This window comes from Euprymna scolopes, chromosome 12, assembly GCF_053919585.1.
Source record: "Euprymna scolopes isolate OS-2025 chromosome 12, ASM5391958v1, whole genome shotgun sequence".
In the NCBI taxonomy this organism is placed as follows: domain Eukaryota; kingdom Metazoa; phylum Mollusca; class Cephalopoda; order Sepiida; family Sepiolidae; genus Euprymna; species Euprymna scolopes.
Window position 1 is genome coordinate 151,864,251 of NC_136493.1, and position 13,772 is coordinate 151,878,022.

Genomic DNA, 13,772 nt, shown 5'->3' on the forward strand with positions numbered 1-13,772 from the left:
TAACATATATTTAGAGAGGAGGGTTATCAGTTCTTATGACACAAGGGGGAACAGTCATTACTTATGATAGAGAGGGCCATATTACTTAGAAGATGGTGAGACACATTACTTAAGGATGTGGTTTATACACAAGTTCATTATAAATGAGGGAGACGATGTTCGTACAAATGATTCACATTACCTTTAGTTGTTGAGAATGATGCAACACGAAGACGCAGTTACAAAATATGATGTGTTCTTTATTACATTCGGTCGCTTGCAATGATGATGGTTCCAGGAATTCAAAGCCGACTACATGATTAAAACTTTCTAACCCTTCGCTTCCAAAGGGAGACCCTGCTTCTCTGACGATGTCAGCTCTGTCTCTCGTCTGTCCAACTCTCTCTCTGTCTGTCCGACTCTGTCTGTCTCTGTCTGTCCGATCCCCTCTTGTCTGTCTAAAACTAGCAAACTATATTGAGAATTAATTTCTTCATGATGTCATACGCATGTCCAAAACCGTGATCAAACTCACGTGGCCCGAACATGCGTGACAAGAATTCTTACTAACCTATTTTTTACTTAACTTATTTTTCAATATGTTTTTAATTTTCTATTGTTCGCTTTCTATATGACCTTATTTTAATTCCGTTTTCATAAAAAGAATTGAATAATTAAATTCCTTTTCAAACATCATATCTAAACTATTTCATGTGAAAACTAAACAATGGCTAAATTCCATTTCTGACTCTATTCCTGAACCTTGCTTACGAGGTTCGAATCTCGTCCATCCTATCTCATTTTTACTTATTTAATATTTTTCTTACAAAAAAGGGGACATTTTCTTGTAGTAGAGAGAGAGAGAGAGAGAGAGAGAGAGAGAGAGAGAGAGAGAGAGAGAGAGAGAGAGAGAGAGAGAGTGATGCTACACGTAATTTTTTTATTGAAAGTGAAATAGGGATTCAAGACATAATGATATATTGATTTTACTCTTTGTAAGGGACATAAAAGTGTTCTCGTCAAGAAATCAATTTCACTTTTCATACTATTACAAAATTGAAAAAATAAAATTTTCAAAACACATTTTTCACTGTAGCGAAACAATAAACATTAAAGACAAAAACAAATCACGCAGCAGGTATCACAAAGGACATTAAAACCTTCCCAACAATCAAAATTTATTCAGGTATAAAACCAAATACAGTCATATTTACAACAACCACAAACCAAAGAAGAAGAATAAACCGCACCCTTCCATAAACTTAAAAAACAAAAAGAAAAAAACAAAACAAACAAAAAAAAAGCAATAAAAAAAACTCAAACACGCGAAGAATTTTAATCACATTGGCTGAAGAGCAAATTAAACATCTCTTACATAATCACGCATTTCGCTTTCTGTTGATCCGCCCTCTAAATAAAAAAACATAAGAAGTTTTATTTTTTTTATACATGGGGGTTCCACAGTCGTGAACATATTAATACATTAAACACCCCCCCCCAAACTATGTAGGATATTAAAAGCATGCCGATATATATATATATATATATATATATATATATATATATAACTACTTCATTTACTCACATAAAATTAATATACGAAAGTATAGATTTATGCGTAAGCTTTAAGTATTTACTTCAAAAGTGCCCAATACATAGGTAGAGCTAGTTAGTAAGTTATAAAATGTATATGGCAATTAAGCTACACTGAATATTCCGCGTTTCATCCACATTAGGATTCTTCAGGCTTATGCGCATAAGCCTGAAGAATCCTAAAGTGGATGAAACGCGGAATATTCAGTATAGCTTAATCGCCATATATATTTTATAACTTACTATATATATATGTTTGTGTGTGTGTGTGTGTTGCAAAAAGAGAACAAAAGACACGTTTACCTAGAATAAAGGTTTTAATGAACTAATAGAAAATACTAGAGAGTACACAACAAGGGGAGATAATTAGACAACACAGTAAACAAAAAATACGAGAGTTTTAATATTACGACATTCTCCCCTTCTTAAAAGAATTAGTTATAGTGTTAATTAAAGTTAATTTGTCACAGTCATTGATAACGTGATGGTTTTCGACGTTCACGTAAGGATCGTCTTAGAGTCCCTGGGCATTCAGGTTTAGGAGGGGGTAATAATTCCTCCAGGCCCATAGGTACCGTGGAGGAAGGTTTAGGTTCAGGAACGGAAAAAATCAGCACCAGCTTCAGGATCAATGGAGAAGATATCTCAGGTGTTGTATTTTGTTCTTTGGTAGAAGTTGGATTAGCTAAGTTATTCTCAGCGAAAGGATTGTTCGACTGGATGAACTAAGGTTTCAGTTGGAATCGGCTTTTTAGATAGAAGCAAGTTTCCAATGGGATGTAGGTTACGTAGTGAGACCGTAGACTCATCCGTCATTAAACTGCACGTGGGCGTACTGAGGGGTTGCTTCCAAAAGTTGTACCTCATCGACCAAGGGTTCATATTTACTATGTCGAACATGACGACGCAGTAATACAGGTCCTGGTACAGTTAGCCAAGAGAGTTGAGAATGACCACTAAGTGACTTCCGTTGGTAGGAAAATAGTCTCTCATGAGGAGTGGCATTAGTTGCAGTACACATTAGAAATCTGATGGAGTGTAATACTTTGGGAATTACAGTCTCCCACTGTGACTCTTTGAGGTTACTAGAAGCCAATTCCATGGATATAATTTTCCATATAACGTCATTGTATCGCTCACATTGTCCATTTCCTCGAGGGTTGTAAGGAGTAATCCGGCTAGTTGCTATGCCTAAACTTGTGAGATGTTCCCGTAGGTCTTTGGATACAAATGAAGTTCCTCGATCAGAGTGGATGTATGAGGGTATCGCAAACATTGTAAAAATTTGGAATAAACATTCGATTACTACATTAGTAGTTATATTTGCACAAGCAAAAGCAAATGGAAAACATGAGTACTCGTCCACTACTACTAGTAGGTACCGGTTCTTCGATGTAGATGGAAGCGATCCTTTGAAATCTATGTTGAGTCCATTTGTTGAGTAGCTTTCCATTGGTTGAGTTTGGAGAGTGGAACCTTGGTTTCCATCGTGCACATATGGGGCACTCGGCACACACTTTCTTGATTTCTTCTATCGAATAAGGAAGATTTCGAACTTTGACAAAATGTACCATTCGTGGGATTCCGAGGTGGCAGAGAGACATGTGGATATCTGATAGTTTAGCTTTGTTGTTGATGGCTCCACAATAAGCTCGTGAGAGTGTGTCAGCAGAAATGTTATTTCTTCCTGACCGATACATGATATCATAATCGTAGCATCCCAATTCTATTCTCCATCTTTGAATTTTATTGTTTTTAATTTTTCCTGTTTTTTTTTTTTTTAATTGAACATGTAATTCACTGTTTCTTGTTCAGTAACTATTATGAAACGTCTGGCAGATAGGTAGTGTGACCACTTTTTGATTGCTTCCACAATAGCATACGCTTCTTTTTCGACGGAAGCATGTTTGCATTCAGTGTGGATAAGAGAACTTGAGAAAAAGGCAACTGGTCAACCAGCTTGATTGAGAGTGGCCAATATAGCGGTATCTGAAGCATCAGTTTCAATCATTAGGGGAATATCTTCATTTATTGAATGTAGCAGAGCCTTTCCGATTTCATCTTTGATGTTATTGAAGGCCATCTTAGATTCTGTGTTGATGGGAAAAGAGTCATTGTTAACAAGAGGTTTTATTTTCTCGGAGAATTTAGATATCCATTGCGAATAATATGAAAATAATCCAATGACTCGGCGCATAGAAACCTTGTCTTTCGGAAAAGGTATTTCCTTGTGTGGTCGTAGTTTAATTGTTCCGTGTGTTATTGTGTAACCAAGGAAATCTATTGAGGTAGTTGACAATATAGACTTTGCTTCGTTGAAAGTCAGGTCATGGACCTGAGCAACTTTCCGAAATTTTACAAGATTTTCGTCATGTTCCTTTTGGGTATTCCCGACTATAACTATATTGTCAACATATGCATGAACTCCCTGCAACTTATGTTGCTTCATGATGTTGTTCATCGTTCTCTGGAAACAAGTGACACCATTAGTGACGCCAAACGGAACTCTATAAAACTGATATAATTTTCCGTTCGCCTCAAAGGCATTGTAGATTTTCTCTTCCTCTCGAATGGATATCTGGTGATACGGAATCTTTAAATCCAAGGAGCTGTAAATTTTATATCTGGAAATTTCAGCAGCAAGATCATCCATGCTTGGTAGAGGGTAAACGTCTAATGATATAAATCTATTGATTGTTCGACTGTAATCAACAGCCAATCTTTTTCTGTGACGCTCAGCAGTAACTATTAAAACTTGGGTTCCCCAAGGTGAGGTACTTTCTTCAATTACTTCTTCCCAGAGTATTTTCTCACTTTCTAACTGTATAAATGGTCTATCTTGATTTCCAAACTTCTTAGATTTAGTGGTATTAGGTTTACAGTCCGGAGAAAGGTTTGTGAAAAGAGATGGTGTTTCTACTAAAGCAGGAAACAGAGCTAGAGATTTGGAGATTTCTCTTATGACCACCAAAGTTAAAAGAAACACTAGAATGAAGTCTCGGCCGAGAGTGATACCACTGCAAAGATCCGGTAACATTTAAAATTTTGTGTTAGCATACCACTCACCTTGTAAATTGATGTTGACGGTACACTATCCTTTCACTGGAGTATTAAGTGACGAGGAGGCCATATGTACCCTTTCAGTAGTTGGTTGTACTTTCAATTTATTTTTCTCAACAGTCTTCCGAGATGAAGGATCCAGAGCTCCCAGTGTCTATCATAGCTGTTGCTTCAGTTTTCCCGACTAGAATGTATGCAGAAGTTGATTCTAAACTACCCGAAAAAGAAGCAGATGTATTTTGAAAAAAATTGTTTTTCTTTGTTGAAGGATCAGACAATATGGACATTAGCTTGTGTGACTGTGTAGATGCTGACGTGGCTTGAGATTGAATGGAAGCATATGTAGATTTCTGAGAATTTTGACATGCCTTCGCGAAATGACCTTTAACATGACATTTTTTACAAATGACGGATTTCGCTGGACAAAATTTCTGATCGTGTCTGGAATACCCGCAAAAATAGCAAGTAAATTTAGTTTTTATAAAAGCAGAATTATCACAAAGGTCATCCTCAGATTTATCATGATAGTTTTGTTCGTCGTTAACAGTAGCCACCGTGTCATAAGAATGAGTGTAAGATTTAAAATGAGCGTAGGATTCGGAATTTTTCTGTGCTGAAAAAAAAATGATTTAGATTGGTCGACGGCCGTATTTAAATCAAGTGTTCTATTCTCAAACAATCTCTACCGAATAGAGTTGGAACGTAAACCAGTAATGAAGGCGTCTCTGACGCAAGCGTCTCTGTTTTCAATAGCATTAACTGCTTGGAAGTCGCAAACTTTAGCTAACAATAGCGATTCTACGTATTCGTCGATGTTTTCATCGTGTTTTTGTCTTCGAGTTGACAACGTATGTCTAGCGAAAATTTCGTTAGTCGGTTTTAGATATAAATCACTGAGACGATTCAGAGCAAGGGCATACGTCATATGTTCTGCGATGTATTCGTATACGTCGGAATGATTTATCAGAATGCCTAACCTGTCAAGATCGGTTGTGTTCTCGGTAAATATAGGACGCTAAAACTGGTTATGATGTATAGAAAGCTTCGACGTAGAATGTGTTAAATCTAACAAGATGTAAACAACGGTAATGCAAGTAAAGGAAAATGGCAATAGTAACTCTAAAGTGATTAAATGATTTATAACAATGCGTGATGGCATGTGTAAGATTAAACGGAAGAAATGATGTATAACAATGTGCGGCGGTTGAATTGCCTTAGAGAATTAGGACTGCAGTGTTCGTTTTATTTTGTATGCTTGTGTATATTCCAGAATAATAGGATGGTAGCGTTGCAAGCAATGACAATCGGCGAACTGTTATGGGGAAGAAATCAGTATTTTTGAATATTGAAGTGTACTGGTAGTTTTAAGTGTATGAGTGTGCAATCCAGTTAATATCGGCGTCAGGTCAATATAGTTATAATGGTTATAGAAATACCCTGTCCTGCTTAGGAGAGTGGGAGGGCTTTTCAGTTAGAGGAGGAAATATGAGCTACTTCGCCTTTAAGTCTTGGCAATCGTGATGATGTCGCTCTTAGGAAATAAGATAAGGCTTTATTATCTCTTCTCTTCTCTTCTCTATATAAATAAAATGAACTCATTTTTCCCCTCCGAGTTTGACCTTAATAGGATTGAAAATCTAGAGATTCTATGCAGATGTACTGTACACAAACTGCATCGCGCTATCTGAGGTGTGTTATAGGCATATTACCTATCCGCTACCTCGCTGATCGGAGCTTCCTATATTTTATCTGGTGAGAGTCCACTGCCAAAATCGGTTACGATCAATGGAAGTAGTAAAGTCTTCTCTCTCTAATAAATTCATACTTCCACCGCCACCCATTTACACTGTCCGTGACCGCTTTTTATTTTTATCTATTTATTTGTTTTACGTTCCTCTGTTTCTGTTCCTGTTTTCACGTTCTTTCCTTTTGTTATTTCTTCTTTGTTTCCATTTTTCATCTTCCTTTGGCAAGTTTAACATCGTTTCTTTCTTTGTTAAATAGCCGGATTTTTTACGCTAAAAACAAAATAATTTACAACGAATCTTTCCTTTTTCTTCCGTTTCTTTGCTCTTTGTTCGCTGTCTTTCCAACCTCTTTTTTTTAATAAACATATAAAACATTTCCGTTACATTTCGCTTTGTTCGATGCCTTCCTCTCTATTTTCATCGTTTATTTCTTTTTGTTTTTTTTCTTCTCTTTTTTAAGTATTTCCCGGCGGTAATCGGAATCCACTTTTTTTTTCAATTCTCCTTCCTTTTTTTCCTTCTTTTTTGGGTTGGAAACGTCCGTCTCACGTTTGTATATAACAAAATATTTCTTTGGTAGATTTTGGGGTGCTAAAACCGCGGTGATGGGGATTCTTCCGTTACACCAAATCGAGCCACAGCAAAACGTGCAGGGTACAGCTAGTATCTAATAAATGTGTCTGCAATGGCGTTAATAAGTAATAAGTTACATAAAATGGTAGGTAAAGTTTACACGAAATAAATTCGGATGTGGCATCTGCCATTGCAAACCTATCGTAATTTGGTCCAGAGGGGAATTTCTGCAATCAAATTATATATATATATATATATATATATATATATATATATATATATATATATATATATATATATATATATATATATATATATAATGTGAGAAATTTCTTTCTTACACCTCTCAATTTCCTCCCTGCAGAAGCAAATGAATTCCACAAACAAAGCCATACCTTTAAACTCAAAATTTATTCACAAGTAACAGTTCGAATTCCTATTGTTGGAATGTTAGTTTGTTGTTCCTTTGGAAGGATCCATGAATGTTCATGGTAAACTCGGCGGGAATGATAGCGCCTATAATTAGACAAAATGTGAGCCCCTTGGAACTCAAGATGAAGTGAGATAAAATCCAATATTTGGTAAATAACTGCGGAACAATTCTTGAATGTCATCCTCACTTAGGATAAATACAGAAATATAAGTTGTTTCTGCTTGTAGAGATGTGTCCTTCGTTCACCAACTGTTTAGTGGTCATGAAGGAATTGTCTTCGAGAGAAAGCCGCTGTGTTGAGTCTATTCCGATGCCGACTTTCTGTTAGACTGAAAAATAAAAACATGATGCAAAAAAGGGCGCAAAGCAATTTACTTGACTCATTCAAAATTAACCAATCACGGACCGGCTACTAGAACTGTGTGGCTGGCCTAAACAAAAAAGATGGCGGTTGTATCTGGAATTTCTCACACAATGTATGCATATATATATATATATATATATATATATATATATATATATATATATATATATATATATCTTCTTCTATATCTATCTATATCTATCTTCTATATCTATCTATCTATCTATATATCTATAAAAACAGAGATGTGTGTGCCACAGACGATTTCTGATTGGTTAATCCAATAATCACATCTCCTAAAAAACTATGGTTCGTAGGCTCTTAACTTTACCATAAAATATTATGGCTTTATTTATTGTCCATCTTGGAAGGGTTTAATTTTTTCCTAACTTGCGATTTACAAATTACAAAAATACGAAACTAACTTACAATCTAACAATCGAACCTCCGACATCACGGCCGCCGTTATGAAACTAAACTAAAAAAAAAAAAAACGCGCGTTCACTCGTGGTCTTTACATTTCGGGTTTGGGTACTTGTGCAGTTTTCCATTGACATTAAAAAATGGAAATATTTAAAAAAAAAATATATTGTACGTACTCGTCATGGGATAAAGTTTTCCTACAGAAAAAATCACGTAATTTCATCAAGTAGTTATTTTTTTATAGCGAAAAAAGGAAACAATCAACGCTACAAGCGAAATTAAACAGAAAGTTCAAGTAGGGGGATTTCCCTTTTTTTTTTTATAGCGAGGCCAAATTCGCGAAATTTGGCCTTTTTTTAAAGCAGTTTGGCCTTCAAAATTTCTGTTTGGCCATTTTCTTCACCGATGAAATAAAAAAAGCAAATAAAAACAACGCAATAAAACTTTTAAAAATACGGCACACTTTTGTTGTTCTTGTTTGTTTTTTTTGGTAATTTTCCTTATTTTTTTATTTTTTCAAGATATTACTATTAAATGGACACTATTATGCCAAATTAGCCCCCCCCCCCCCAAAATGCACACAAATTCGAGATTTAAGGTTTTGACGAGATAATTTAGCGAATTATCCGGACTATTGCGAGATAACCATCCATTAGTTTTTCCTGAAATTTTGCCACAAATTGTATTTCATTACATAGATGTGCATAGTAACAACATTTTTTTGCCGAAAATTCCCGTTGCGTCTCCAGATTTCATCGGTGAAGAAAAAGGCCAAACAGAAATGTTGAAGGCCAAACTGCTTTAAAAAAAGGCCAAATTCGCGAAATTTGGCCTCGCTATCAAAAAAAAAAGGGAACTCCCCCTACTTGAACTTTCTGTTTGGTTAAGAATCAAGATGGCTGAATTATTAATTACTCGCTTATAAGACTATCATTACACACAAAAAAAATATAGATTTATTTTGGGGTAAAGTTCCCCCGGGTTTTCCTTTCACTTGAGTAAATAATGGTCTTTTGTTATATATATGGCGTACTATCATCCTTATATATATGATGTTTATGTTTATAACAACATCTTAATACGGCGCTGCTGATCCATAGTCGTTTCGACAGACGGATGCCACACACATATATATATATATATATATATATAAACATATATATATATATATATATATATATATATATATATATATATATATATATAAGTGTCTGTGTGTGTCTGTGTGCATTTCCCTACGCTAAAACTCTGTCAATTTTAAGCCTAGAGATTCGAAATTTGATATACAGGGTACCGAGATTTGGGAAAATCGATGTGATAGGTTTTCGACAGAAATTTGGCAATTAAGTGGTCAATATCAACGATTTGACCCTTGAGAACTCTACCAAACTCCTCCTACAATTTTGGGTCTAAACAGTAAACACGTGATATTTTAGATATAGATTCCTTGGACATGGATCTAACTTATTAACTTTACTTGATCCCTAAACAATAAATGTTAAGAGGTCATAATAGGGGTCAAAGTTTTAAAAAATTGACCGTTTTTTTTTTTTTCTCAGCATTAACCTCAAAACACCTGGGCAACGCCGGGCACCGATTGCTAGTATATATATATATATATATATATATATATATATATATATATATATATATATATATTTTATAAAAATTTATCTCTTTAATTACTACTCATCATACTCTCGAGCGCTCATAACAGATATCTTTGCAGAAAGTGGATGTGGAGGAGGAGGGTTATTTGCTTCAAATACAGAAAGAATTTGGTCGGTGCCATGGCAGCGCCCCCTGGGATGGTGTTTCTCCCCAACTTGGTATGCACCATCCTTAAGTAGGGGTGTTTATGAAGAGCTGCACTAAATATGAGCTTAACCTTGGACCTTGATTTTGAAAAATGGTGCGCACCATCCCTAGGTTGGATGCCAGGTTTGGTCATGATCGGTCCAGTGGTGTTGGCTGTAGGAGAGTTGTATACACACACACACACACACACACACACGAACGCTACTACTTTATCTATAATATAAATCTCACCTGTCTACTTAAATGTATGTATGTATGTATGTATGTATGCCTAAAACTTTCGACAGAGGCGACTGATTTTCACAAGATCGGTATCGTTTTGAAGCTCGACCTTTCGGGCGACAAATTTGTCAATGAGTAATTTTTCTGATAAAGGGTGAAGAAAAAGCTGCTTTCCAGGTTGGCAGAACATGTGAACAGTAGCTTGAGATTTTCTGTTTCTATGTCTATCTTTGTGGCCATGTCACTAGTAAGGGTGATGGAGGTAAATGTTTCATCTGGGCTTACGTTATCCGCCTGATAGTCAGGGACCTGAATCTTGGATGAGCCACTACGCAGGCTGGCTTATCAACAGGTGCAAAGTATTGGGGCTGCTGTATTGCCATTTGGTGAATGGATTCTGGACCATGCAGTAGTTTCTGGTGGGACCTCTCCATGCCATACTAGTGGGTAATTGTTACGGCTTTATCTTATCATTTGCCACAAAAAAATTCTGTCTTTTTCTCTTACTTTCCCTCTCTAACCTGCTCTAACCAAGTCTGTCAACCTGTTCCACAAATACCAAAACCTCAACATGAATTATCTCTCCAAAAAAAAACACGAATAAACCTAGAACCCCACCTTCCAATGTAGACCCTTACTACCATGTCTCCTTCTCTAACGTCAGGGGTCTACGTTCCAACCTTCCAGAGGTTGAAACCCAATTGCAGGAGACGAAACCGGATGTATTGTTCCTAAGCGAAACTGGAATAGGGCCGACCACTTCCCTAGATGAGTTTATAATTAATGGATACTCTAACTAAATCTGACCCCAAAGATCGCGATGGGTATGGAATATGTGCCTACATTAAAGATGGCTTTCTGTGTGGTAGGGATATCTCCTGAGAATTTATCTTATATGTGCTTCTGGGTTGCACTTGCTTACACCACTGCATTTATATTTGCCCTCTATCGCCCCACAACAGCGGAGTTACTATCTTTAAGAGCATATCTGAGAAAATTGACCACATCCTGTCTGCTCATCCTTCGGCTAACATTCACATTTGCAGTGACTTCAATGTCCATAATGTGGAATGGCTGACCCATTCAAATAAGACAGATGCCTATGACCTGACTCAGATTGTTCACGTATACCTGATACTTCCGGTCAGTATGCAAGCCTTCTAGATCTTTTTCTCAAAACTTCCCCTGACCTATGTTCATGTTCCGTTCTATCTCCTCTGGGATTTTCTGACCACTCGGTTGTATCAGTTAAGATAAAAATGAAATGCAACAAGTCTTCAGACGTACCTCTCCACCGTACAGTGTATCGATACTCTATGGCTGACTGGGATAGCTTCTGTACATTTATATCTGATCTACCTCTTCATTCAATGTTTAAAAAGGATGTCTTCTCTATAGTATCAGAACTTGCCTGAATGGTTAATTGTAGGTATAGACCGATTCATATCATCCCAAAAATTCCAACAAAAACCTAACAGCCAGCCATGGTTCTTCCCAGAATGTGCTGCTGTCATCGCGCACAGAAATCACTTTTTCCATAGCTACCAACGTAATAGATGTACTGAGACTAAAGCTGCTTTCAGGACTGCCAGCAACCACTGTAAAAGAGTAATAAAAAATGCAAGAGAGCTATATGCTCAGTCCGTTAAATCCAGCAGCTTGGTTGCCACCAGTTTTAGTAAATAGCAAATAGGATCCTGAACAGAAGTGTGCGTTCTATCCTAACCATCTATACATACTATCATCAATGGACCAGAGGTTATCTCGTCAGCATCAGACAAAGCCAAACTATTTGCCAAGATCTTTGCAGCTAATTCTACCCTATGCGACGAAGGCCATCAACTCCCTGTATTTCCTCCTATAACAGACAACACGCTATGCAACATACAAATATCTGTGCGTGATGTCGCCTAGCTAATCAAGAACCGTGATTCCAGTGAAGCAACTGGCCCTGACGGTATTCAATTATAGTGTTGAAAAAGCTTCAACCAGAACTTGCCTCCATACTTACAAAACTGTTTAAACGTTGCCTTAAGGAGAAGGGCTTCCTAACACCCTGGAAAACCTCATCAGTATGCCCTGTATTAAAGAATTTAGGTGACAGGTCATCTCCCTCTCAGTACAGACCAATAAGTCTCCTGTGTGTCATGAATACGTTGCTGGAATCCATATTAAATAAAGAAGTAGTCAACCACCTCAACAGAAATAACCTTCTCAGTGACATGCAATATGGTTTCCGTTCTGCCAGATCTACAGCAGATGTGCTAACGGTTATATCTCATAGGATTAGTGAATCTCTCGAAAAGCCTTCCTTTTCAGGGCAATTGCTCTTGACATATCAAAGGCCTTTGATAAGGTATGGCGTAAAGGCCCACTTCACAGGATTTTCAGCTATGGTATAACTGGAAATTTTTTCTCAATTATTAAATCATTTCTCTCTGATAGGCTCATAAGAGTAGTGGTTGATGGGCAGAAATTAGAAGCTCACATTATTAATGCTGGAGTCCCTCAAGGGTCCATCCTGGGCCCAACTGTCTTCTTGATCTACATCAATGATCTCCCAGAACACATAAAATCATTCGTTGACATGTATGTTGATAACACGACCATCTATGGCAACACATCAAAGGCCATAAACGACAAAGTTCTCTCTGATTCTCTCTCCTCTGATCTTGAGCACGTGGTACGATGGGGGAAGAGGTGGCTGGTTACTTTTAATGCATCAAAAATCGAGATTCTATCTTTACATCATAAACGCTCTGATCCCCATCTGGCATCAATTGAAATGGATGGCTCTCGTTTTGGGGAAGCTCCATGTTTTGACAACCTTCTGGGATTTTACTCTTAATCTGAAATGGAACATGTACATCAAATCTGTTGCCAAGGTCGCTGGAAAAATGGTAGGATCCTTTTACCGCTCCAGTAGATATCTCACTGCTGATGCAATTCTCTATCTATATAAAAGCCAAGTACGTCCAAGGATGGAGTACTGCTGCTATATCTGGGCAGGAGCTGCTAAAAACAGCCTATCCTGCCTTGACAGAATACAAAATAGACTTCGTAGCCTAGTGAGGGATGCCCTTTTCTCTTCCCTGCAACCTCTTTCCCACAGAAGGGACGTTGCGCGCCTGTCTTTGTTTTATCGTTATTTCCATGGCAAGTGCTCATCTGAGCTTCAATCTCTGGCCCCCCCCCCTCGCCAATCTTTCACGAAAAACACCCGTCTAGCTTAAACCACTGTCAGTAATTTTCTTCACTCTTTATCTATGCCTCATTCAAAACGTAGATTCCATGAACAAAGCTTCTTTCTTAGAAGTGTACGACTGTGGAACTCTCTTCCATTTGCCTGTTTCTCACCTGACTACAACTTGGATATCTTCAAGTCCAACATAAACAAATTCCTGTTGAACCGCCCCCTTAAGTAAGAAACTTTATCAGATCTCCATTACTAATGATTACTACGATATTATCCCATTGATTACTGTACACGCAATAACCCTTATCACTGAATGGCTTTGATAAGTGGTGACTTCCTTGTAAAAAAAAAAATATATCGAAA

The 13,772-nt window shown here is 37.1% G+C and overlaps 2 protein-coding genes across 2 annotated transcripts; both read right to left on the minus strand.

Annotated features, from left to right (window-relative positions):
* Nucleotides 1-2,377: 2,377 nt before the first annotated feature.
* Nucleotides 2,378-2,848, minus strand: LOC145291124 (uncharacterized). Its single transcript, XM_080136638.1, has one exon. The coding sequence runs from the start codon at nucleotides 2,846-2,848 to the stop codon at nucleotides 2,378-2,380; it is 471 nt and encodes a 156-aa protein (XP_079992764.1).
* A 34-nt stretch (nucleotides 2,849-2,882) lies between these two features.
* LOC145291125 (uncharacterized) lies at nucleotides 2,883-3,272 on the minus strand. The gene has a single exon (XM_080136640.1). It carries the CDS (start codon nucleotides 3,270-3,272, stop codon nucleotides 2,883-2,885), a length of 390 nt encoding a protein of 129 aa, XP_079992766.1.
* Between the last annotated feature and the right edge of the window lie 10,500 nt (nucleotides 3,273-13,772).